The 27055-nt window shown below is 43.5% G+C and overlaps 2 protein-coding genes across 3 annotated transcripts in view; both read left to right on the forward strand.

Annotated features, from left to right (window-relative positions):
• The window catches only part of GABRR3 (gamma-aminobutyric acid type A receptor subunit rho3), a 29693-nt gene extending 25424 nt beyond the window's left edge, over positions 1 to 4269 (forward strand). Inside the window, exons 7-9 of the mRNA XM_009816301.2 lie at positions 249 to 401; positions 2763 to 2959; positions 3967 to 4269. Of these exons, the coding sequence (XP_009814603.2) occupies positions 249 to 401; positions 2763 to 2959; positions 3967 to 4269 (653 nt within the window). The remainder of the gene's footprint in view (positions 1 to 248; positions 402 to 2762; positions 2960 to 3966) is intronic.
• Positions 4270 to 10126: 5857 nt separating this feature from the next.
• RIOX2 (ribosomal oxygenase 2) lies at positions 10127 to 27029 on the forward strand. Of its 2 annotated transcripts, none has more exons than XM_059826440.1 (10): positions 10127 to 10158; positions 13883 to 14318; positions 15726 to 15845; positions 17070 to 17198; positions 20194 to 20297; positions 23097 to 23199; positions 23887 to 24052; positions 24574 to 24662; positions 25367 to 25477; positions 26765 to 27029. In XM_059826440.1, exons 2-10 carry the CDS (start codon positions 13887 to 13889, stop codon positions 26924 to 26926), a joined length of 1416 nt encoding a protein of 471 aa, XP_059682423.1. In that variant the 5' UTR covers positions 10127 to 10158; positions 13883 to 13886; the 3' UTR covers positions 26927 to 27029. The 2 variants fall into 2 exon arrangements, with proteins under 2 accessions (XP_059682423.1, XP_059682428.1); XM_059826445.1 differs by having other exon boundaries at positions 26768 to 27029.
• Positions 27030 to 27055: the final 26 nt, after the last annotated feature.

A 27055-nucleotide genomic window follows, 5' to 3' on the forward strand; every position in this document is an offset into this window, starting at 1 on the left:
ATTATAATATACTATTTTATTTATGCAGATGTGATGCTTCACTCCCAAGGCAGCAGTATTTTAATGAGGTATGATGGACAGTTTGTAAAGCACTATATAAAACCAAGGCGGCAGCAATATTTCTTAGGCATTTACTATTACTGATGTGGATACACCATTCCTATTGGAAGGAGGTGCCAGTGAACAGAGCTCACAAATAACACAGCTCTCTTCTCCCCCCAACCTGTTCCTCTCTCTTTTTTCAATAGGTTGGTACAATCGACTTTTTATAAACTTTGCACTCCGGAGACATATTTTCTTTTTTGTGCTACAATCCTATTTCCCAGCCATGCTGATGGTGATGCTGTCTTGGGTTTCATTTTGGATTGACAGAAGAGCCGTTCCTGCCAGGGTATCACTAGGTAAACCTTTAATGTATATTCTTTTGGGAAGTATAGAATGGATAGGGGAGAGGTTTTGAAGTTACCTTAGCTTCCTATTTACACAGGACATGAGCAAGTATATCAGGCAAGCCTGAGCAACACTATTATTGCCACTGTTGTCACTACCACAAACTCCTTTAGTCAACCTCTACATTTGGAAATGGGATGTTTGTTCAGACTGGCTTTGCTGTATTAGAAACAGCTCACAAACCCACAGAAGGGAAAAGGGCTGATTCTGCAGACTTCCCTATGTAGAATTTTACTTCATTTCTTCTTTTTTTTTTTTACTTTTTGCAAAGACTGGGTTGTTTCTTTCCTCCCCTCTTCCCAGCAAAGTAACAGGTAGTCAGATCCCTCCCCAAATCCATGAGACATACTTAATAGGCATAGCACAATCTATCTAAAAGCTTTGCAGCTCTGCCTTTTCTCTAGAAACATTCAATATCTTCCTAACAACTTGGAACCAGTTTCCTGATTTGTCCTATGTAGCAGAGCCTTTCTTTGTTAGGCACCTTGAAAATGTTTGCTTTGGAGCCTTAACTGTGCAAGGCACACAGGCTTCTGCGGAAGCGAAGAGTAAGTTGGGCATCTTTCTGCTCTCACAGTTTTAGTTCTGAACACCACAGCTCAGGACAAAAAGACTAATTACAATGTTTTTTTATAACTTTATTGTTTTTCTCAATGATGAATCAGTTGATACCACTTCAAGACTGCCTCTGTTGGGAATTTAATGATGGTGGCCTTGGAATGAGTACATTTTTTCAAAGATTAACATCTCTGTGAAGTTCTGATGGAAATTTGTTAAGATATCAAATGTAACCATAATGCATCTGAGTCCTGCAACTGTCGATTTTGAAATTAGTAAAGAAGCTCCTGTTCTTTCTTCTCACTGATGCTAGTCCCAGAAGCCAACTGTTTGTTGCCATATTTCTTAGACAAGTGAAAATTTGAGGGTCTTTGTTTAAGAAACAAACTTGCGTGTACTGAGAGAGCCCTCAATTTTTATCTATATCTATACCAATTTAGAAAAAATAGGACTGTAGCTGCCTCAGATCCCTTTCTATTGGCACAGTCTAAAGCTATTAATACATGAGATATAAATGAGATATAAATCTATTTGTTAGTTTAAAACCAAATTATTGCACCTCCTACCTACTTTTATTAATGCATCTTATTTATAAGAAATTTAACTTCATCTTTAAAAGTGAAGTTTTAATTCTCAGTAGGTCATTTGTAATGTTGTCAAGATGGTTTTGCTGATCATGTTCTTTAATTTATATATGGATTTCTGCAGAAGGTTATGCATCAGGAGTTCTATGAATAACACACATTTCATTAGCATAAGCATACATAATTTATAGGCCATGTTAACAACAAATTTTAAAAAGCTTAGCTCCCTAGCCTACAGTATACATATTTTAAATAAATTGATTTCCTCTTATATGGTATATTTCAAACTCCATCCTTTAACCTAAGGAACTTGCAGAGAGGGAGAGGGAAAACTCTCATATGTTCCAGTGGACTTGAACTAGCATAAAACTGGAGAAAGGCTACACTGAGACCCAGCTGAAAGGCCATGCTATCAGGCAGCACTGTCTCACAGGTGTTATTGAGATGTCTTCACTTCCAGTGAAAACATTAATTTCTTTAAAAGCAGGGCCTGGGTTGGGTGTTGGTGGGTTTTTTTTTTTTTTTTCCTGAGGTGGAGCAAAACAAAATGAGATGAATAGCTGCACATAAGAGGAGAGATTGAAAAGATGAGGGTGAAATTCTGGACACACTGAAGTAAACAACAAATATTTCTTAGTTTCAATGGATATAGCATTTTTATGCTAGAGTGTTTTTAGAGAGCCACGGAGTTATGACAGAGACATACAAGCTGATACATGTTCTCAAGAAGTACAATTTGAGAAGGGGTTGGGAGGAAAATTGGTGATTCTTTAGTGATTCTCCCGGACAAGAAAGTGTGTAGTGGAGAGCCTGACTCTGGGAAGTGAGGGAAGACCACAAACCTGCTTTCACTTCTCTATAGCAGTGCCTAAATCTGTCATAGAAATGTGTTCCTTATGCTGCTGAATCACCGGTGTTGTGTCCCCACTGTTCGAACCCAGTGTGCCACAGCTCTAACTGCACACGCTGAGCAGAGAGACGATTTACTGGTTTTAGTATTGTATGTGATAGGTTCTTCATGGTTCACTCCACTTTTCAGAGCCTGTGCAATGAAGTTAAAGGCAGTGTCAAACATATGCCCTCACAAAGCTGCGCTGTCCAAGCAACGGTGATGAGCTAAACAGAACGAGCTGGCCAATATTATGATAACCTCCCCTTTTTCTTTGGCAGGTATAACTACAGTGCTGACAATGTCAACCATCATGACAGGAGTAAGTGCCTCAATGCCTCAAGTGTCTTACATAAAGGCTGTGGATGTGTATTTATGGATCAGCTTCCTTTTTGTCTTCCTGTCTGTCATCGAATATGCAGCAGTAAACTATCTCACCACAATTGAAGAGAGAAAGCAACTCAAAAAAAGGGGCAAGGTACAATCCTCTGTGTTTTTTTGCCCTCAGAAAGCATCACAGAAGCCACAGAGTAATCCTCCTAATACACCGTGATGACAGTACAGTAACCATCTCTGTGACTCCACTCTGTATCTCACTTTTCCTGAGTTGGCTGAAGGGAGGAAAGGTCTCATCCTCTCTGAGATCTTGAGAAGGTCTGTGTTTTCTCTCCCTTCCTTTTCTTGTGGCAGAGGTTAGGGAGTACATCTCCTGATTTCCACCCCCTGCCAGAGGGAGGTAACCTTCATTCTGTTCTCAAATACCTATTGATCAAGGTATTTTTCCTCTCCCTGAAACATACCCCTGAATGCATTCATGTAATATTCCCTCCTGTTTCCTGTGAAGCAGAGTCTATTTCTCCTTCTCCCACTTCACCATTTTCAATTAGGAAGATGGGTTTAACGATGTTTTTTTGTTCCAAGACCAGATGAATGACAAGGTCATTTTTAGAAAAGTGTGCCTGAAGTAGAAACGTTCTCAAGTTAAACATTTGCCTTCTACGAAGCACTCACTTAAAACCTTTGCTTCAAGAATATCCCCCCATGTAAGCTCACTTGTTAGAATACCACAAGGGCAAAAACACAAAAAGGGTGCGTATATTGCTCACGTGATTTGATAATGCCATCAAAAAACTACTCATGGAAATATTCGAAGTAATTTCCCACAGCTCCAGCAACGCAGACCTACAGGAGAGGCAGAGTTTGATTTTTCTATTTCAAAAGCTGGGGCACATATTGCCAGCCAGAAGCTGGCAATAATCAATGAGACAAGTGTGTTTTATCACATGTATCCCCTTCCTTGCTCATGTCCTGCCCAAGGGGGCAGGATCCACAGACAGCAATACTGTGAGGTAGCCCTGTTCTCCATATGCTCTCCACAGAGGGAACAACACTGAAGAGAAAGCTTTCTTTATTTTCTGTTTTATTTATTTATAATTTACTAAAATGGCTCCTGCTAGATGCAGAATAACTATTCTTTGTTGCCAGGCTTCAGGAATGTATAGTATTGATGCAGTGCAAGCAATGGCTTTTGACGGCTGCTTTCACGACACGGATGTGGACATGGACCTGACTGCTTTCTCAGACCGCTGTGAAGAGAATGAGTCTCGGGCGCGTGCAGCCAGCGTCTCCAATGTGGACACAACTCGCATAAAGAGGAAGAGATCTCTGAAGGGAAACGTGGGCAGGATTATTTTACAGAACAATCACGTTATCGACACATATTCCAGGATTATATTTCCCAGTGTTTATATTGTGTTCAACTTTTTTTACTGGGGTTTGTACATATGAACAAAAATCATTATAAGCTAGAGATTATTTTGTGTATGAGGGTAGCATCGTGCTTTAAAAATAATGCAACTTCAGTAGAGGAAAGGGTTAAAACTTTCCCAAACTGACTTCTGCTCATACCAAGGCTGGTTTGGTTAGAAGCAAAACTGTTAATGAAAAACTCTCATAAGTCTGGTTTCTTTTTCAATTGGACTGTGCAATGCTTCATTGGGGCAATCTAATGCACATGCCACTACTGCAGTAGCACTGAAGCAGTGTGCTCACTAAGGGAGTCCTTTGTCACACGCCTAAACAGACAGTAGCTCCCACCTGAAGTATTATCCAGTCTCTATCTACACTCTAACCATTCCTCTTTAATCAGCCTTTCTGTTTGTTCTCCACTTGTGGCCCATTTTACTAGGCAATCAGCACCAATCCCCTTCAAATAGCTCCTATCCATATTTCACTTGTTGCATTTCGATTTTGCTAGGCAACCTGTATGCACCTCAGCAGCCTTTGTCCTCGGATGGTAACCAGGGGGAAAGTGATTACGGATTAGCAGTGAAGTAGGGGCTAGCAGAAAGCAGGAAGCAAAGCTGATGGAGCTTTCTACATTGTGCATCATCAACACCTCAGGAAAAACCCTCACCCTGTCAGCTGTCTGCCTTTCCACAGGACCACTGGGAAGGGCCTTTATTCTGGAGAAATCTTGATCGCTAGTCCCTGAGGCAGCACAGGAACAATGTTCCAGACCCAATGCACTCAGTGTCTTACAGCCACCTCCCAGGTGGATGACTGGCATCACCTGCGCAAGCTATGCCCCTCATGTGACACCCACACAACTGTCCCTCGTGTAGACCTACTGTCATCACCCGCTTTCTGCATAACTCTTCATTTCAGAAATGTAGGCTTTGAGGCAGAGATTTTGGAAAACTTTGTCAAGAAAACAAACAAACCGTGTCTTCAGCAGAATCTGGTTCTTCTGCTTTATGCTGCACATGTGAGCTTGGGGTTTTGCCCCCCTTCCTCTCCCTTTGGCTTTTGAGATTGAGTGTTACAGTGAGGAGAAGATACAATGCCTGCTTGCAGCACTGATCCCCAGAATAGTTCAAGATACCACACCGAGACACACAGGAAATAAAAGGAAGCAGATGTGCCAAAACAGAGCCATATACAGGAATCCTGACAGTCCCAGATGAATCCTGCATGGAAATATCCTTAGGTTCAGGCTAAGGAGGTTGTATTAAGGATGTTCAGGGACACACACAAAAAGTGTTCATAGCTCCAGAGAAGAACTAAGATTGTTTTTGCGACTTTCCCAAATAAGGAGCATTTTCCACTTAAATTTCTTGCGTTTGTCTGTCATTTAATAAAGTGAGTTTATATTCACAAAGTCAGTTCAAAATTATAATTTGTGGTGGCAAAAAATGTCACAAGGTAAATGCTTGGTCACTGCCTGGTCAAGATTAGGTAACGGGAATAAATTTGGAAGCCTGAACCACTCTCTGGTTTATCTGATTTTCCTGCTCCAATATCGCTTGCTCATAGCACAGTGATGTCTTTCACTCTTTCAAAAAACTGCATTTGTCAAGCTCCCAACTACAGAGCTGGAGAGGCTGGTGACACACTGCATGCCAGGTGACTGAAATCTGATGGAGTGAGTGGGTACTTTGGCAGCCTGTTCCCTGCCAAACAAATGATCAGAGCTAAGGCGGCTTTGATACTCTTCCAGGAAATCCTGTCACGGAAAGCAGAACCATACCAGGAATGACAATGCTGGGAACGTAAAGCCAAAGAACACGCAGGCTTTGGCAAGAGTAACAGCACACTAGACCTCAAGCTGAGCAAATCTGTAATACAGATACATGAAAAAAATACCATGACATCCTCGTTACTGCACTGCCATTATGGAGGCATCCTGCACACATGTTCCAGACTGCCTGGGAAGATCCCGTCTAATTGCTCCAGATGTGTGTGTCCTAAACTTTTCACATGAACTCACATAACACTATTGTTTTCACATACACCTTTTTTATCTGCCTTACAGGTAGAGTTATTTGTCCTGTAGCCAACAATGAATCCTCAGCCTCCAACAGAAAAAATACCCACGTGCTTCTTGACCCAAACCAGTTCCCTCTTCTAAATTTCTTACAGGATCCACAGCAGCAAAAGCCCCACAGCGCAGCATGCCCACGCCCCATGTAGGCTGTCCAGCGAACAGGCCCACACATGGAAGTGTGGAAGAAAAGAGATTCCTGCCTGCATTTACCTTCCGGGCACATCCTATATATGTGCCTGAAAGCTGCACAGCTTGCTTTGATGGAGGAAACTGCTAGTAACTCTGCAACTGTGAATGTAACTATTGGCAAAGTGTTCTCCCCACAGAGATTTATTGTGATAATGAAGAAGATTGCACATTATGATGATGAAACTTAACTGCATACTTTTACACCCAAGCTTATAATTTCTATCTTCTTAATGCAGTGACAAGGATGATATCAGGATCAATTATACTTCAAAAATCTACTGCTTGTATAAATAGTAAAAAATAACAAACAGTATTTAAATACATTACTTCTTGTTTAGAGGGCATTAGAGGGCTGACTAAAACTCACATGACCCTCTTCTGAAGCTTGTGTTATCTTCCAGAAGGGGATGGTAGTAAATACTTTTAGTCAATTTGTCTAGACAGACCGGCATGAAAGTCTTTAAAAAAAGTATTCACAAGTATTTCCCACTCCTGTTATTTGTGGCTGGTTTTGCAGCCCACAGCATTTACTAAAAGTTAAAACATTACAGCCATTATGCAAATACATACTTGAGTATTCATCCTAGTGGTATTCAAGCAGTTAGCTGAGAGTACTTTGTGGGTTTTTGGAACAGAAATAAGAGCTTATAAGGGTTTCTGTGACCAGCTGAGGTGCAGGATGTGGCCTCCCTATTTTTAGCATGTGCTGCTACACCCATCTGTATTAAGAAAACATCCTGTAACTGTTAATGTAGGTGATGCAAACTTTTAAGTCTGGAAAAGTACTTCATTCTTCAAAGCTTTGTGATTCTCATGAAAGAAGTAAGCAGAATTTCATGCCAGTGACCTGTTTTTCAGAGAGCTACAAAAATGTACGCCTTTGAATATCCCAACTCTTGGTGAGTGTTTACATTAAAGAATTCACAATTTAATACATTTTGCAAAGTGTCCTGAATGTTGAGTGATGTTGTGATGAACTAAGAATGAGTCAGAATTACAAAGTAGAGAATTTCTTCTTTTTCTTCAAAAGTGACAGCCCAATGAAAGAAAAACGCTTTATAGAGAAAGTTAAATTTTACTGATTTGTACACATTTGTACAATTAGGACAACCTTAGGTTCACCCCTGGCAAAATCTCTCTCCTGGTAACCCATTGTGTACGGAAGGGTTAAAAGATGGAATTTTGGTCCGTGGATGGACACTGGGTGAGAGGTAGATAGCTGAGAAAACCGCAACATTGGGTGAGAAGTAGATAGCTGAGAGAACCACAGTCAGCGCAAGAAAACAGATGGTTTATTGTCTAGTGTTTGAAATGCTGACCATAAAGAGGCTGAGCAATACAGGGGGAGGACAGGGAGGACGTGCAGTGGTGAAAGAATACAAAGCACAGTTCATAATTTTGCTTGCCTTATAACATCTTGCTGTCGGCTTGAGCATGGTTGATACGTGACTGCTGGATTATGGTAATATGCCGCGTGTACAAAGCCTATGAACCAACAGACGGGATGGCTATGGCGCGTGCAGCGCGCCTGACCAGCGGGCATATGCGCCATAGGCTCCATATGTTGAGAGTTGGCAACTGAGCTGTGTTTTGGCACCTGCTGGTCATGTGTGTCGAAATCCATTCCTCTGCAAATGTGTAAATACCGGGATTTCCCGAAGAGCAGTGGGCCAGTGTACGGTGAGGTCGCGGTTGCCTCCGTGCGGATGCCCACGTAAAGCTGGCACCTACCGACTGCTGGGCTGAGCGCGCGGCGCAAGACGACACAAGAATGTACGGACAGTCCATCTTCCTCATGGTCCTCGGGTCGGTAAGACAATTGCTTTGCAAGATACCCTTAGTGTAATGCATGTGTGTAGTTAATAAAAAGCTTGGGTTTTTGGTTTTTTTTTTCCTTGTAGTCTGTATATATGTGTTCACCTTTCTCGGGAATCCTCGAAACCACTCTAAAACCCCCATCCATGTTCTGATTAATCTGTATTTCATGATCAAGTGGCCACGATCTCTTGGTCAGCTGGTGACTAAAGTGGTCCAGGTGGTAAAGGAACAAGGACTGAACAGGACGAGCAGTATTTGCCGCCTTCTCTCCTCCATCCCCTTTTCCTGTGTATTATATTTTGCCAGTTTCTCTATTCAGCACATAGGAGTTTGCTGGATGCATTCATGAATGCAGAACCCACTGGAATCGCGTAATGTTTGTTCCAAAAGATCCAGATAGTGCCAAGGAAGCAGGAGTTATGACGGTACGAATAGCAACCACACCGCAAGGAGGAACAGGACTGCAAAACCATTTTCTATAAAGGGAGGGATTTGAACTGGTATTTTAGATGTGAAAGGCTCTATTATTTCCCTCCACAAGTTGTTGATAGAACACAGTCCCCTCTCTTATCTGTCATTGAAAGGTCCTTCTAGTAACTACCTTACATCCAACATAACTGTCTACTTACATTGGCCACGCACTGTTAGGCTGCTGAGGCTTCCAACATTCACCTTTTGCTGGTAGCTCTGCTTTGTACGCTTCAAGCTGTCAGTACACAAGAACAAAACAAAACCTATCTAACAATTTTTCTGATGTCTTTCAGCCAATGTAAATTAAACCATTAACAGGCATCTTTAATAAAGGTAACTAAAAATATTTCTAGAAGTTTTCATGTGCTTGGCAAAGATTCTAAAGATTTCTTTGAGGGAGCCTCAGAGGGGCTCTGGAGCAAGGTTTTGGTCTGGGAAAAAATAATGCAGCTAAAGCCCAGGCACTTTTGTGTGTACGAAGTAAAACTTTATACAAATAACCACAAAGTTTTATGTTGTTATCTCTCCTAATTTAATCCACTTCCTGTTTGTTTCAAAAAAAAGGGGTATTTTTTTCTCTTCCACATATACGGTAAGTAACTTGGATAGATGAAGAAGAAAATTTTGTTGCACAGATTATGTGTTCAAGTGGTGTTTGCTTTAAAACTTTCTAGTTTGTGAGGAAAAAAAACAGGAGGGGTTGACATTACATTCGTTCTACTAAGTGAAGTTAAATGGCGTGAAACACTGGCCACCGTTCCTGGCTGATACCAGCCAACGTTATTCCTGCTCGACATCTCATCGGACGTCTCCTTCCTCATCCCCAGCAAGCCTTAGCAAAACGCTAACCACCGCAAGGCGCGGCTCTCCTCCAGCAGGGCCCGCAGCTGCCGCCGCAGCCAGCCGCGCCGCAGGCAGGAGCGCGGCACCCGCCCCCACAGGCCGGGCCGGGGGAGACCCAGGGGCGCCCCCGGCCGAGGGCGCCCCTCGCTGCTCCCGGTCGGCTTAGCGTCTGCTCTCCGGCACCCTTGGGCGCTGGAAACAGGCCCGAGCCGTCCGCGGAGACGCTCGCTCCCGCCCCCTCGGGACAAGCCTCAGCCCCTCCGCCGCCCACCACGCGGCCAGCTGAACGGGGCGGCTCCTACCGGCGCCCGGAAGCGCCGCCTCCCGTGACACCCAGCGCGTCAGCGGCAGCCGCGCTTCCACCCCAGACCTTCAGCGGGCCGCCCCCCCGCCTGACCCGGCCCGGCCTGACCCGGCCCGGCCCCCCGGGGGCGCCCGCGCCGCTCCCCGCCCGCCTCCGCCGCCATTTCCTCCCGGCCGCCGATCGCTTCCCGCCGCCCCGCCCCGCCCGCTGCGGCCCTCGCGCCCGGGTGAGTGCGCGCGGGGAGCGGGTGGCCGAGTCCCCGGGGTCTGTGGGGGAAGAGGAGCCGTTGGGGGGAGAGGGGCTTGATGGCGACGGGAGGAACGGGCCAACCGCGGCCCCGCCGGGCTCGGCGCCCCTCGGGGATGCGGGGAAAGGCGTCCGTGGGTGCGGGGCGCGTTGTGGCAGCGCCGGGACCGGCGGCCTCGTGGCTGGCCCTCCGGGGCCCCGAAGGAGCCAGAGCGGCTCAGGCGCCGTCCCCCTGCCCCAGGACTCGTTAAATCGGGGCCCCGGCAGCCGCGGGGCACGGCCGGTGTCGCTCGCTGGGCGCCCCTCGTGTCAGCCCGGCCGCGCCTGTGAGGCGGGCTGGGGGTAAGGCGCTCTGGCTGCTGCCTGCTGCGGGTGCAGGAGCACAGTCCTCTGCGCTTTTCCCTTCTGGAAGAAGTTTAATAGTAGCCCGGTGTGGCAGTGCGGTGAGGGGGGGCAGTGGGGGCTGTGTGGCCTCAGAAGCACTGTGACCATCTTTCTTCCCCGTTGCTTCCGAGGGGGTTGAGTCCCCCTGCCGCTGCTGGGCCAGTTCAGAGGCCTGAACTCATGAACGGGTACATGTCCTGTGCGAGCTGAAAAATACTGATGTGAAATAACTGTTTCTGTCTGAAGCAGGAACAAGTCTATTCTGTTGCTGTGGTTTTTTTCTCTGCCCCCACGGAGGACTTGGGGGTACCGCTGGATGAAAAATTGACATGAGCCGGCAATGTGTGCTTGCAGCCCAGAAAGCCAGCTGTATCCTGGGCTGCATCAAAAGCAGCGTGGCCAGCAGGTCGAAGGAGGTGTTTCTCCCCCTCTACTCCGCTCTGGTGAGACCCCACCTGGAGTACTGCATCCAGCTCTGGGGTCCTCAGTACAGGAAAGACATGGACCTGTTAGACCGGGTCCAGAGGAGGGCCACCAAAATGATCAGAGGGCTGGAACACCTCTCCTGTGAGGAGAGCCTGAGTTGGGGTTGTTCAGTCTGGAGAAGAGAAGGCTCTGGGGAGACCTTATTGTGGTCTTTGAGTACTTAAAGGGGGCTTATAAGAAAGATGGAGAGAGACTTTTTACCAGGGCCTATGGTGACAGGACACAGGGCAACGGTTTTAAACTGAAAGAGGGTGGGTTTAGATTAGATACAAGGAAGAAATTTTTTTCTGATGAGGGTGGTGAGACACTGGAAGAAGTTGCCTTGAGAAGTCATGGATGCCCCATCCCTGGAAGTGTTAAAGGTCAGGTTGGCTGGGGCTTTGAGCAACCTATCTACTGGAAGATGTCCCTGCCCATGGCAGGGAGTTGGAACTAGATGATCTTTAAAGGTCCTTTCCAACCCAAACCGTTCTGTGGTTCTGCAGTTGTAATAACTAACAAAACACTACAGAACAGCTCATTGTGTAAATGAAGCTGCATTCTGTGAATAGTACGAATCTGAATTTAACTTTGTTAAATACAATGTGAGTGAGCTGAGAGGTTGATATGATGGATTTAGGTCTGGGATTCAAAACTGGCAATTCAGGCTTGGTTGCATTTGTGTTGCTGGCATTCGGGGATGTCCGTTGTAGATATCAGTGCCGGCAGCATCTTCAGATGTTGATAGCAATTGGGGACTAATTTCCAGTCGTCTTTTAAGTGTTCCCTTGCCTCATAGAGAGCTGTAGCTTGCTGCAGCTGGGAATGTCCATCCTCTCAGGTACGTGGTGATATGGATTCCCTCCTGCAGGACTAAGGTGACTGTACATTACTTTTGAGGTACAGGCTGTTACAGGAACTACTGATGAAACACTCTGCACAGGAGTTAGTGGAGCAGCGAGGGTGTCCTGCATACTGCTGCACAGGAGAATTTAGTACTGGGTGCAAATACCAGAACTGGAGTTTTCAGTTTCAGGATAAGGGATCTGTGTAAGTAAAAGCATCTTAATAAATGAGACCATTTACTTTTGGGAGTAGAGCTGTCATTTTTACTTACAAATGAAAGCACGAGCATGCTTTTACTTCTCATGCGTTGGCTTTGCAAACTTGCTCAGACATGCCCAGAGTCAGTTTGAGTTGGCCAGCCCAGACCTAGCAGGCAAGCTGCAGTGCTGCCGGGCTTGGTGCTAGGTCATTGTCAGGATACTTAACTTGGCTTCTCAGGTGGGCTTTTACTGCTGCCTGGCATTCTGGGCTACTCTGGGGGATGAAATGCTGGTGCAGACTTAATGCAAGTATGTCTGTGCATAGTGTGGTGTAACACCTACTGTGACTTGGTTTTTTGCCTTAACTTTCCTGAGAACTTGGCAGATAAATCCTTTGTGAATTAACTTTTTTATTTTTACGTAATGATATATGAATATATTATCTATGTGGAAGAACAAAGTAAATTACTTCAAACTTTAAAATTAAATGTCTGCATTTTGATGAAAGAATTCTTTTTATTCTACATAAACCACAAAGTTTGAGAGCTCTGTAGAGACAGAAGCAGAACCTAATAATTTTAGGTTTTGGTGTGATTGCATAGTATCAACAGAAAGGCCTAACAATGTTTACTCTCTTCTGTAAACTTAGTTTTGCTAAACCTGGCCATTCAAGATACAGTGTGGAGACCCTGACAGAGGCTGAAATGTGGGCCACTGTCACTGCGTGGTGAGCATCACTAGATGCCTGGCACTGCCACAAAATTTAGCATAAAATTGTTCCCAGGGCCTGAGACCTCAAGCAGGTGCCCTCACTTCATGTTCCTAAAACCTGCTCCACCTACAGGGGAGTCTGCTCTGGGTTTTTCTGTTTCTTTGGAAGCTGCTGCAACCGTCCTGCCAATTGAATCATCCTCACCCACTGAACCTGGTTACATACTCTTTCTTCCCTCCCAGCAATCTCCTCTTTCACTTGGCCTCCCTCTCTCCATACCCCATTTCCATGTGTTCTCTGTTCAGTGTATTCTTGTGTAGCCCTTGGTGCATGCTGTTGGACTGGTGTCAGCGTCCCCTCAGTGAGGAGCTGCCTTCTCTGTAGGTCCTGCTAAAGCTTTAGTCTGGTAACTGTACAGCTATGTAGTCGCTGGGTTTATGATGTCTAAGGCAGCTTGAAAGGAAAGCCTTCCCTAACACACACCACCCCACTCCCTGCGTTTAACTGGTTGGATTCTGCACTTGAAATGCCATACATTCTCCATCATGCTCTGGCTGGAAGGTCATTGGAAAGTCTTCATTGTGCTTCTTTTCCCTCAATGTTAAGGCATTTCAAGGAAGTGTAATAGGGTACAAGTTTCTGATCCTGTCCCCTCTTTCCAACCCCTTTGTATGTTGCCATTAAATCTCTTCAAGCTGAGTTAATTTTTTAATAATTTGCAGGTCTTGCTACAGAAGACCAATCTACCACAGGTTCTTTGTGTGGGTGGATTCCTGCATTTGTAAAGATCTATTGTGTGGCCATTGGGTTTCATCACATGTTTTTTAGTATAAACACTGCTGTGGGATTTGAGCTTCTGTGAGCAACGGCTCCCAGTAGAGCTCTTTGGAGTTTGCTGAGGTTTGAGAGGATTAGAGGCCTGCTGTGGGCTTTCCTTTTTCTGTTGCTTGGAGCAAATAGCGAGCATCTGGAAGCAGAGCTATTCCTAGTGTACTCTCATATTCCACTGGAGAAGGCAAGTGGAGCTGCTCTGGGCCCATAAGCTTTTGAGATTGTTTTACTGGTTGACTGTTTTGGTTCTCTCTCCTTTTGCACAGGAACATGCCGAAGAAAGGAGGGAAGCATGCTGAAATGGGAAAAGAGATGCAGGCACAATGTAAGCGAGTGAAGGTGGAAGCAGCTTGTTCTCTGTCAGTCATGAGTTTTGAGAGCCCAGACAGCCTTTTTGGAAGCTTGATCTCTCCCATCAAACAAGAGATGTTTTTCAGGGAGTATTGGGAGCAAAAGCCACTGCTCATTCAGAGAAATGATCCCCTGCTGGCTGCTTACTACCAGTCCCTGTTCCAGTTGTCAGATTTGAAGGAACTGTGTAGCCAGGGTCTATACTATGGGCGAGATATAAATATCTGCAGATGTGTGAATGGAAAAAAGAAAGTTTTAAATAAAGAAGGCAAAGTGAATTACATGCAGCTGAAGAAGGATTTTGACCAGAAAAAGGCAACAATACAGTTTCATCAGCCTCAGAGATTTAAGGTTGGATCATTTCATTGAATATAATTAATGCATGTTTTATGATGTGGTATACTTTGCTTGAGTCATACTAGACATAACTTCATCTCTGTCCCCAGTAAATCCAGGGGAAGTAGCTGACATGGATGACCTGCTGAAATGTGTACGTGAACTGTATTATTTAAAACACGGTTTATACTTATGCACTGCCCATCATGTTTCAGTGCTCTGCAGTAAGAACAAAATCTGGTTTATGCTATAATATTAAGTATTCCTTTTAAAAAATTTGCTTTGTCACATAAAAGTTTAGAAAAAACTAAATGCACAAAATTGATGATTATGCATCTGTGTCTGCCTAAATTATCCCTTCTGCCCCACTGTTTCCTTGTGCAAGTAGGGCCTTTTGTACCGCTTTCCTTTAATGGAGGGCAAGGTGTGAAACCATGTAAAATATTTCCAGGACACTCACCGTTCTTGTTAATGGATTGGCTTTGAATTGCACAGAAGTGGTGCACCACATTTTAGCTGAGTGTCCCCCCTCTTTTGTTCATTTTGATGCTTTTGCAATCATCACGTATTGAGAATGATGCAGTGGTGTCCGCACAGTTGTATAAAGGACTCAGATGCTTAAAGGTGCTTGGATTTAAGTAGTCCTTTTTTGTCCCATGTTGTCAACACAATTTAATTGTGAAGTGGTCCGTAAGGACCCAAACACACAGCTGAGTCCCAAGTATAGCGTCTCTGGCTGATCTCAGTTTGAGTGTAGCTGTAATGGCCAGTGGCAGGAGCAGCTGCAGGTGAAGTTGAAATATTGCATGGCTTATGCTGAAATCTAGAGCTTGAGCTGAACCTACATAAGGTCTGGTTGAAGCTGCACTTGCGCAGCTCTGGTAGTTGGCATCCTCTGATATGAGAGTCATCCCTTCAGTGCATTGTCTGTCACATGTTAGATGCAGATGAATAAAGTTTGTTCTTGAATATGCCCAAACAATTGGAGGCACTGGAAAAAGGTCTCTAACCTTTGTGTGCTCTCTTTGATGCTAACCTATATAAAGCAAGTCCTGCGTGTGTTTATTGTCTTAAGATGTTTTGCTGTTTGTGGGATGATGGGTGGTTTATTTTCCTCTGTCTAGCCTTGTTTGTCTGCTTTTGCAACCTAAAAATGGCACAGGGAAGAGAACAAACATCAACGCTATGTTGGTGCACCAGGCTCCTTGGCTTACCGATTACCTTCACAGCAGATCTCTGCGTCTGCAGTGCTTGCTTTCAGCAGGAACACACACAGAGCATCTGCCTTCCCAGCCCCTGTCTCCCTGTGGGGACGTGCTCATTTACTAGAAAAACCTCCCAAGCGATGGGGAGGTTGTGGGCTGGGCGGCAGCCTGGCTTGGCTGAGCTCTTCAGTAGTAACAGCATCATTTCTTTTTAAAGGAGGAGCTATGGAAGATCCAGGAGAAGCTGGAGTGCTACTTTGGGTCTCTGGTTGGGTCGAATGTTTACATTACTCCCCAGGGGTCGCAGGGCCTTCCCCCTCACTACGATGATGTTGAGGTAGGACAGCACAACCTTGTCTGTGAAACTGTGCATGGGCTTTTGCTACTGGCAGTGGATACCTGTATGTGGGCTTTTTTCCCCCTCTCTCTCATACAATAACTTACTATAGAAAAATTTTTTTTCCACTGAAAACTTACGGTAATTGGTTGCAAGTGTTTCTTTATAGTAATTTTTCCTGTATAATTTTACTGAAAAGGTACTAATAGTAATATCTAATGGTAATACCATGTAAACTGTGCTTGCTGGCCCTGGTATTTTCATTAGATGAAAAGAGAATTTGTTTTCCCAGCTGCAGAAGCTTTCTAGCACCTTTTTTTCGTTTTCACTTCATTCAGACCCCTGAGAATCTAGAAGTCCTTTTTCATTTACTAAGTACTTGCTCTTTGTTCAGCTGGACAGTGGAAGCAGACTGGTTGTGCTGGTTCCCATTTGCTGGTACTACTGTTTTTAAGAAGTTACTGGCATGATGAAGTCCTCTGGTCCAAATGCATTTTAAATTAGCTTCTAACAGAAACATTCAAATAGACACTGCATTAAAAAAAAGTTGGTCTATGCCACTTAAACCAAAACAAAAAACCCCCTTACATGTATTTTTTGCCTTTCAGTTTTTTTCATTTATATTAAATGCATCTGGAGTTTCATTTTCCTTATGCTTGTTGTTCAGCAGCCCTACAACCTGCATGTCCTGGCATACGTCATCAAGTCTCAGCTCACAGCATCCCCTAGATGTTTCTGATGCTCTCTTTGTCAGTGAATGGTGATAGGACCTCTCTCACCTGATATTTTGAATAACTGTGTCGCAGACATTACGTTCAAGTTAGTTGTCTAGCGCCTATTTAAGTGACTGGAGAGAAACAGGGGTTTCCAAATGCCTACCTTAGGATAAACCAGATCACACTTCACAACTCTTCTCTCTGTTGTCTCTAAGTAGAGCCTAAAGAAGTAGTTCAGATGTAAATTTCTGCATTGTAGACACCTAAAAATTGATGTGAGAGGAATCCTGTTTGCCATGCTGTGGAGCAGCTGAGAGCAGGGAAGGTAAAATCTGTTTCTTGTTGTCAGAAAAGCAACCTGTGTCACTTGTGTTTGCTTTCTATCCCTGATTTTTGGCATGGTTCCACAGACTTTCCAAGTAAGAAGATGACTTAAAATTTCTGATTAGTTGGATGTGTGAGGGGCAGCAAGGCTTCCTTACGTATTTGGGTTTATGGTCTTTTGCAGGTGTTTATCCTTCAGCTAGAAGGCGAGAAACATTGGCGACTCTATAAACCAACGGTGCATTTGGCTCGGGAATATAATGTTGAATCAGAAGATAGAATTGGGAATCCCACACATGAATTTATATTAAAGGTATTATAATTGAATTGCTTTACTTGGTCTGGGCTATGGTTGCCAGAGAGTAGTCATATTTAAAATGGTCCATTTCTTGAAGATGGTATTCTGAATGATCGTGGTTGTGAAATTGAGGGAAAGTTGGTGAAGAAAACACTGTCAGCATGAAAAATTTGTGTGATAGTTGTCTAACCTATACTTTTTCAAAGGTATCCTTTGCTTTAGTATTTAAATAATAGACGAAGAAACCAGTTATTTGTGGAAATTCTCCAATATTCTTCAGGCTGGGCACCCTGACTCCTGGATCATGTTTGTGGAGTTGTGTGGAGAAAAAACATTGGGTTTATATATGGTTATGAAACATTTATATGCTTTTACATGCTGTCTATAATCAATCAGGCTAATCCTTTTATGGACGAAGACTTATTGCTTTACCGAAGGTTGTCACTGTTCTGGTGAATTGGATTTAAATATTTATCCTTGGCTGATAAACAAAAGCATGAACTAAACCCCATATTAACTTGCTGTATTAATTTTTTTTTTCTTTTTCCAAACCTGAAAAATCAAGTGTTTGGCTGCTGATTGTTATGTGGAATAAAAAGAGCATTTCATGAAGATTAATGAATGCAGCTCCTTTGACAGCAGGGCATCTGGTACTTGTCCCATTCTGTTTTACATGCTTGTGCTTTCGAAGCATGTTATTTATCCAGCAGACAGGGCTGCTCTGTGTCGGAAGCCTCATTAGTTTCTCTGCCTTGTGTCCTGTCTTAGGGCCTCTCTGCAAGGTCTCTGCTCTTCCCGGTGTTCAGACCTGCCTTTGGGTGTAGGTAGTTCAGGAATAGTATGACACATTGGATATGATACTGACATTGCTAGCTGTGTGATTTGACAGATGGTAATATTCAATTGTCATGCTGTACTGGGTGATGCAAAGTCTAGTACATTACAGTTCCCTTTTTAATTTCTGGGACATTTTGGGCCGCACTTCAATGCTTTGGATTTTTATGGAATAATGATTTATTCCACAAGCCATTTTACTGACATTAGTGGAGTGAAACTACTGGCCTCTGAGAAGGGCTTAAAAATTATCCAAGTTTTTAATTTATTTTTCTTCTGTTTGATGTTCTTTGCTTCCCGTGACCCATTTTTTCTGGGTGGCCGCTGTCAGATTTTGGTTGTCTGTCTGGAGCTGTCTCTGACAGGGATGCTGTCAGATGACTCTTATTTCCTCCCTAAACATCTTTCTAGAATATTTCCTTTCTCCTTTTTTGCATTTCTGTCTGCTGTCTGCCATCCTTGGGTAGTTTAGAACAAATGGACCAGTTAGAGACTATATTGGTGGTGTTCTCCCTTCCTACCAAAAACTGGTAGCTGACTGAGAGCAAAGGCACGCTGTTTTGAGTATAAGGTCCCAAGCTGCAGTGTGTCTTGGTGACACTGCATCAGGCTGTCCCCATGGCTGGTTTGTTACTGATGTCAAGCACAGAGCTTATTTGGTAGCCAGCTATCGAGCCTTCCTCGTGTATGATTTTCCATTTAATTTGCTGGTACTTCTGCCTTTTCTGCCCCTCCTTCTTCCAATTCAGAAGTAAGAAGGCAGCAAAGTGATCAGCTCCACATTGTCTCTTGTCAAATGCTCTGTCCTGCCCCCACCTGGGTGTTGCCACCTGAAGTCTGTGAAGATTCTGATTATTTTAATTGAAGAGTGTTGTGCTTGCTGGCTCATGTGAATGGTGTTGATGAGACTTCCCAGCAGTGAATAAGAGTTGGGACTTTGCAGCAAGGATTGCTTTGAAGAATCATGATCACAGCTTCTTAGTGGTAGGCAGGGGGTGCTACAGCATGAAATAATTTCTTTTGCAGACTAGTTTGTCATCACTCTGGTAGATGTTCAGGGCTCTTACCCTTCCCCTGTGTGACCCTCCCTCCAGTTTGTTTTCTTGCCTGGGGACGTGAAACATGGCAAATTAAGAGAATTCAAAATAAACTCTTAGTTGGTTAGTGTAGTCCCTACACTGCTAAGGAAGGCAGTTTATTAATGGCAGAGAGAGGCTTGCTTCAGAACAAGTAAATCATACATAGCTGATCTATGATGTTTTGCAGCTTGTTTTAAATGGATGAAGAGATTTGATCTTGCCAAATCCTGTGAAGCCTCATAATCTAAAGAGACCTTTCAATTTAGTGAAAAATCAAGTAGTATTCACTTGAAATGTATCTGTGTTAGACAGTTTGGTAGACTCTTAGAAGTAGGTGATGTGACCAAATGTAAGGAACGGTAAAATTAAAATGGAATCATATGTCATCATTGTTGCTTTATGAATTTTCTCTTTGACTGTGCCATCCAACTGTATAGATATTTATAGGAGAAGTCGTAAGTAAACTGATTTTTTCCTTCTTGGAGGACATTTCGTGTGCTTTGCACTTCTCTCTTACCTTGACTTTCCTAATCTAAATTTTTACCAGTGTGGAGATTTAATTCAGATAGGTGAGAAGAAAGATAGGGAGGAGGAAGGTTGTAGTTGTTTTTTTAAGTGTTTTAACTGAAGATTTCAGACAACAGTATTGTAACAGATCACCATCTTTATAGAATATTAGGCTTTTCTTGTGGAATACTGGCCTTTTCTTTTGACATGATCTGACCAAATTCACATTGCACTGCTCCTCTGCTGGCCTGCTGTATTGTCAGTAGGTTCATACCAGCTGCTTCTTTGTCCCCTTTACACAGCTGAGCTGGAGTGTGCATGTTCTATAATGTTAAAAGCTTGCTTCCTGTTTTCAGACAGGTGTGTAGTAAATATTGACAGTAAGTTGGAAAGTTTAAGGTATCCATCTTCTGGCTTAGAGTGCTTTATTTTATGTTATTAAAGTGTACAATGGATGATCTCTCTATTTTGTGAATTTAAAAAATACATGTTGTCAGTCTGTCTGCTCAGAGAGTATTTTCTCTATTTTGACTACAATAAAGTTTGACCAGGTGCCTGAAATGTTTCAATTCTCATTCATTTTCTTGCAGCCAGGTGACTTACTGTACTTCCCAAGAGGGACTATTCACCAAGCTGACACTCCTCTTGGGATCTCCTGTTCTACACATGTGACCATCAGTACCTACCAAAACAAGTAATTATTCTTTACTTTTCTTTTTTAGTATGGCTTTTCTGAAAATGGCTTTGCTCTGTCAGATGATGTGTGTGAATAGTACAGACCTGAAACCGATGTTTCAAGGAAGTGATGTCCTGTTTCTTTAAAAAAAATTAACCACCTTGTAATGAGCTCTGTTTAGCTCTTTTCTGTGTTCATTCTATTTAGCCCTTGTGGTTTGTTTTTCGGTGAGAAAGACAGGGATAGAGCAGGTCACCTTCCCCCAGAGATGTGGTGACATGGAATATATGTGGATACCCCACTATTATATATGTGCCCTGCTGTTAGTAACAATCTAAGTTAGTGTTCAGGTAGCAGTAATTGAAGGTTTGGGGTTTCGGGGAAAGAGGGGAGTGAGATCCTTGTTGTTTGAAGCAGCCTGTTTACCAGGTTTTCATGCAGCAAGTTTGACTGCTTTTTAATTTGTTATTTTATTATTTACCAGCTGCAGGCTTTAATGTGGAAGATAATGTTACAACTGCAAACTCACTGTTGTGTTTAAAAAATCTCACACCAGTGGCTGAAGTTATTGTTTACTTCATAACCCAGATAGAGTCATGAATTACTCCTTTCATCATGTTTTCTTCTGCATTTGATAGTCACCCACACCTATTCTGATAGACTTGTTGCAAATTCTTTCTTCACAAATATTTTCTACTTATCTGTGGTTTCTCATCTCCTACCCTGTGCATGCAAGTCAGATTTCCTTTGACACACGTCTGATCCTTCTGCCCACTGAAAGATTGTCATCGCACAGGGAAATGTTGGTGCTACCTAACCAGCCTCTCAGATGCTGGGTTTGGAGTCATTGGTCTGAGTTAGGAATTGGGAAGGATTTCTGTTAGCCACAAAACAGGGCAGAACAAGTTTGGGCATATTCTAGATGATTGTAAGATGAATCTCTTAACCATCAGCTGTACCATTCTGGAAGACCAGGATGTCAGTACTGCTGGTAACTCTTAATGTGGCTGCTCAGAGGTGTGCGTCTTCATAAAGGCTGGGTTCAGCTGATTTTAATTTACACTCATGTTCTATTCTTTTATTCAGAAGGAGAAAAAAAAAAGCTATTTTCTATAAGCATTGACTGCTGTTGCAAAGAGTGTTTGACGTCATTTGTTATGCAGGAGGCAATATTAGTGCTGAGCTGCTTTGGCAAGTTTGATGGCACATTCAGGGTGATCAGCAGTGAATGGCCTCCAAAGAAATCATAGAATCATAGGAGCATTTATATTAGAAAAGACCTTTAAGATCATCAAGTCCAACCATAAACCTAATCCTGCTAAGTCCACTGCTAAACCATGTCCCTAGGTGCCTCATCCACACATCTTTTAAATACCTCCAGGGATGGTGACTCAGCCACTTCCCTGGGCAGCCTGTTCCAGTGTCTGACAACCCTTTCAGTGAAGAATTTTTTCCTAATATTCAATCTAAGCCTCCCCTGGCGCAACTTGTGGCAATTTCCTCTTGTCCTATCACTTGTCATTTGGGAGAAGAGACCAACACCCGCCTCTCTACAACCTCCTTTCAGGTAGTTGTAGAGAGTGGTAAGGACTCTCCTGAGCCTCCTCTTCTCCAGGCTAAACAACCCCAGCTCTCTCAACTGCTTCTCGTAAGGCTTGTGCTCCAGACCCCTCACCAGCTTTGTTGCCCTTCTCTGGACACGCTCCAGCACCTCAGTGTCCTTCTTGGAGTGAGGGGCCCAAAACTGAACACAGGATTCGAGGTGCGGCCTCACCAGTGCCAAGTACAAAGGTACAATCACTTTCCTCCTCCTGCTGCCCACACTGTTTCTGATACAGGCCAGGATGCCATTGGCCTTCTTGGCCACTTGGGCACACTGCTGGCTTGTATTCAGCCGGCTGTCCATCAATACCCCCAGGTCCTTTTCTGCAGGGCAGCTTTGCAGCCACTTGTCCTCAAGCCTGTAGCATTGCATGGGGTTGTTGTGACCAAAGCGCAGGACCTGGCACTTGGCCTTGTTGAACCGCATACAATTAGCCTCGGCCCATTGATCCAGCCTGGTTGTTTGCCCATTAAACCAGCTTCTGAGGATGTGGCAGGTAGAGAGGCCACATGTGGACAGGACAACATTTTTGTGTGAGAGGCACACCTGTTCCGGATGAGGTTGACTCAAGCTAGGCAAAGAAGGTGCAGGCAAGTGTAGTAGTCTAAGAATGGGAATTTAACACAAACAAGAAAGACACCTACAAGGTGCTTGTTAGGTATCTAGGTGTCATTAAAATCCCCGTAGAGACATGTAGGGGCTCTTGTTCCTGGGGTCATAGTTAAGTCTGTAGCAAAGCTAAAAACTGATCCCATGTTGGATTTGATAACCCTGGGTACATTTCCTCCTTCAATACAAATGTCTCAAAAGCATCTTAAGTGATACCACCCCACATACTTCATTGTGTGCAGTGAGGCTGTATGTGCATGTGGTTGGATAATAATGGCCCTAGTAGGAATGTCTTCATTCACTGAGGGCAGCTTTAAGCTGAATCTGCTGGTAAATGGCAAGCACCTGAATTAGAACAAATGGGACCCTGCTCAAGCTAGTTCATGCGTTCTGTAGGAGTGCCACTGACCTGAAGCTAGTGAGGACACACAGACAGTTGAGAGTGAGCTATTGTATGAGACGACAGAGTGGTAATGGAAAGAGCAAAGGCACAAAGCAGATTTGGAATTGAAGCACTACGTTTCTAGCCCTTGACATCAGTTAAGATATCTGGTTTAATTCAGTGCAACTATTTAGTAAATTTTTTTTTTATTCCTGTCTTTCAGCTCCTGGGGAGATTTCTTACTGGATGCAATTCCTGGTCTTGTGTTTGATACAGCAAAAGAAGATGTAGCACTGCGGACAAGCATACCAAGGCAACTGCTTATGGTAAGTAGGTGGGACTAAGGGAGTAATAGTGCATCCAGCTGCAACCTCAGCATTGAGGCAAGCATGTATCATCTTGTTTATCTGCTCTGAAAGCTCAATGCAATGGCACTATCATGATGTCAAGCAGCACAACCACTTCTTTTGACGTCTTCAGGATGACTGTTCTGAGGTTTGCTCCATTTGAAGCATTGCCTAGTTCATTGCACTGCCTTTCTTTTGTATCACAGTGTCCTTCTGTGGCTTGTTTCCTTCTAAAAGTAATGGCGCTTGCTTTGGCACTCTCAGACAGTCATAGTTCCTGTCAGGCCAAGTTTCTGAATCTTTAAAAGTTTGTGGAGCTGTAAATTGTTCTGTGACCTTTTTATGGTAGTCCAGTTGTGCTGCTGATCAGCTCATCAGCGTGCAGAAGGAACAAGTCTCTCTCTCTCTCAACCACACTTGCAAGTCCTTTAGCATTGCAAGTAGCCCCAGCGTGAGGGAAAGTGAGCATCCGCTTTGGTGTGTGAACGCTTTGTGAACGGCTGGTGTGGAATGTGTAAAAGAAACAGTTTGTTGTTTCGGGTGTAAATGTTGTTACCCTTTCTAAAGATAAGAGGACTATCCAGATTTTCACTGCATTACTGCACCTCTTTAGGCTAGTCTGTTTAGCTTGAATTCATGTGAGAGGACCTCTGTGTGAATATTTAGCAGGTGGATATAGCTGACTCGACAAAAAAACTGAGTAGCCTTTTGAGAAGGCTTGCAGACCGTCTGGAAAACACTAGAGAACTGAGATCATCTGACATGAAGAAAGATTTCATTATGAACCGGTTGCCACCTTGCTTGGGATGTGACTCTGATCTTTTGACTCCAGGTAGATTTTGAAGGTACCACCCATTCCCTTGGCTGATGTGATGGTAGAGCTGTTGCTGACTCTGCCTCTTACGACTTTGGTATTTTATTGTAGGCAAAGATTATAGTCTAGCATCAGCTTCATCTTGTGCTAGGCTCTGTGTGTGTATTGCACATGTCAGTTGTTGGTTAATTTCCTGTGTCTAGGGGAAGAGATGACACATGTCTCTTAGAGTGAAATTAAAGGTTATCCTAGACTGAAATTGGCAGCTTTAATAAACTAATATGCACTGAGAATGTTTAACTAACTGGTAGAATTTGTTCTGATACTCTAGCTTGCTATTACAGCTATTTGTAGACGGGAAAGGTGAGAGGGAAAAAAAAAAAATCCCCCTTTCCCCACCCTGAGTTTGAGAATATGCGGGTGTTGAAACAGGTTAATGAAGAAGGTAGCCACTAGAGAGTGGGTAGTGCACAGAGGGTTCAAATTGCACTGTTTGTCTGGTTTCCTTTCCTTTCTAATGGAGAATTTCTTTTTCTTAGGTGGGAAATTGCCAAAAATAGATAGCAAAATCAGACTGCAGTTTAGAGATCATGCTATCATTACAGTGGAACCAGATCAAGAGAATTCTGTAAGTATAATGATGTCACCCTTGTATACTTGAGGTGGGAGTGTGGCAGAAGCGCAAAGTGTGAGTTGTTGCTCTGTTGTACTGGTCTAAAAGAGTCATGCAGTTGTAATTAGTTGGATCCTGCATGCCATTAGGGTTTGTTAGGAGATCATGGCGTCATCGAGCCACCTGTGAGTTTTGGAAACTTTTTGTTGCAGTTGTTTTGCTACCCTACCTTCTGATTTCATACAGATAAACCCTGAATGACAGTGCACATGCAAGACTTGTGTTGACAAATTCTGTGTGAGATCTGCCCACAGAGCTCTGATTTGGTTTCCACAGCCTTGACCATGGAATGCTACAGGCATGTTTTTTTGAGAGACAGATCAGTATCATGATGGAAATTTATTGGTGCATGCTCCTTCATTAAGACGGTCTAGGAGGTGCATCTTAAATGGCACATTTTCTATACAGCTTCAATCCTGGAAGTCTAGTAGAGGCAGTATATTAAGGCAGAAGATTATAGGTTTTAAATAAATTTTCAAAGTTTTGGAGACTCCCTTATTTCTGTAGTAGAGGGCTGTTGGATCATTCAATTAGGAAGGTGAATTGCTTTCATTGGTATTACAGTGGACTCCAGAATTAAGGAGCTAACATTGTCACTTGAGTGAGATGAATTTGAGGGTGTGTATCATAGTAACTATTTTCTTCTGGCTGTCTTTTAGGATGAAATTCGCAGAGAGATGGTTTATGTGTATCATTCTTTAAAGAACAGGAGAGAAACTCACATGATGGGGACAGAAGATGATAGTACTAGCGAGGAAGGCACACCACAGGTTTGTTCCCATGTACACACCCAAATGCACAACAAAAGCTACATTGCCACAGTGGGTTTTGCTGCATTAGAAGAACTTGACTGACATGGTCGCAGGGGCCTGTGTTCTGCTGTATTCCTCAGCACCCAAACCATTTCTGCCCTTTGCCTAAGTTCCCAGATGAGCTGGGTCTGCAACAGAGGCAGTTCACAGTAGAACTAAGTAATGTAAGCTCATGCTTAATTAAACGTTTGCAATGTTAACAGAATTTCTTATGGATGTCATGTCCTAGGTAGCAGAGCTGTTGGGAGTGGCCTGAAGTGTATCTTACTTTTGTGTCCTTTAGCACACCGTTTATTTAAACTACTGGATATGCTAGCACATGTTCAGTAGTAGCAGGGATCACTGAGCCTCACACGCCACGTTTATGCCACATTGAACCCATGTTTGATTCTGTATCCATCCACTGGAACATGCTGCAAGAGAAAGGTGTTCATTTTAGGGTGGGGGTGGGTCAGTATTGGGAGTAAAGAGTTAACTCATTTACTGAAATGTAAGGAGGGAACTTCTAATATTGTTAATAAGGCTGCAGATAGTTTGTCTCCATTCTTACTCAGCACATACAACGTGCTTTTGCTCAAATCGTAAATATTCCTGAAGAGTGGCTGTGAGCTTTGGAACTTTTTGTTCCACTTTATGATAGTAAGATGCTCTGTCTTAGGACTGTGACCTGAAACAGCAAGGCTTTTTGCCCGACAGTTACTTACCTTTTTAGGTAAATCTCATTGGTCCTCTGGAGTAGAGAATACAGGTAGCTGAGGTTGTACACTGGCGCATGTACAGTATGTGCAAAGCCCAGCATATACCTTCCTGTCCGTAAAGACTCCAGCCATGGTAATGGAGGTCATCTGTGGTTCTGTCAATCTATGTCCAAAGACTGCATGTGCCAGAGAGAAAGAAACTTCCATGACCTTCCAAAAATAATGGGTAGGGTTAGGCAAGAATGTAGATTTAAAGTTACTTCATTCTTCAGTGTGGAAACCACATGAGGGAAGCCATGCACCTTAAGCCTCCCTACCTTGTGAGGTGTACTAGAACATGTAAGAGATACCAGCTATTTTTTGATTAAGAAAGGTGGCAGGATAATACTGCATCTTTTGCAGGATGCTTTCAGCAATAGCAGTGTGATGTGGCAAAGGAGCACATACCTGCTGATCAGTACCTGTAGCCTAACACACTGTTGTGTAATACGGGATACTGCACTTAGCTGAAGGGTGTTTTTTTTTTCTTTAATTTCCTCCCCCCCAGCAGACTCACGGACTGCGGTTTCCTTTGTCATACTTGGATGCACTGAAGCAGATTTGGAATAGCAGCACTGTTCATGTTAAAGAGCTTAATCTTACCTCAGATGAAGAGAAAGAAAACCTTGCCTTGTCGCTATGGACTGAATGTCTAATTGAAGTTATTTGATGCTTTTGTGAATTAGCTGCTCCTGTAAGTAATATTTCTGGCCATTAAGAATCTCTTGAGAGAAAGGCTTATTAAATTACTTTTTTATCCATCCAGCCTTTGGTTTGTATTGCTGTGTAACAAAGCATT

This window comes from Gavia stellata, chromosome 1, assembly GCF_030936135.1.
Source record: "Gavia stellata isolate bGavSte3 chromosome 1, bGavSte3.hap2, whole genome shotgun sequence".
Lineage (NCBI taxonomy): Eukaryota > Metazoa > Chordata > Aves > Gaviiformes > Gaviidae > Gavia > Gavia stellata.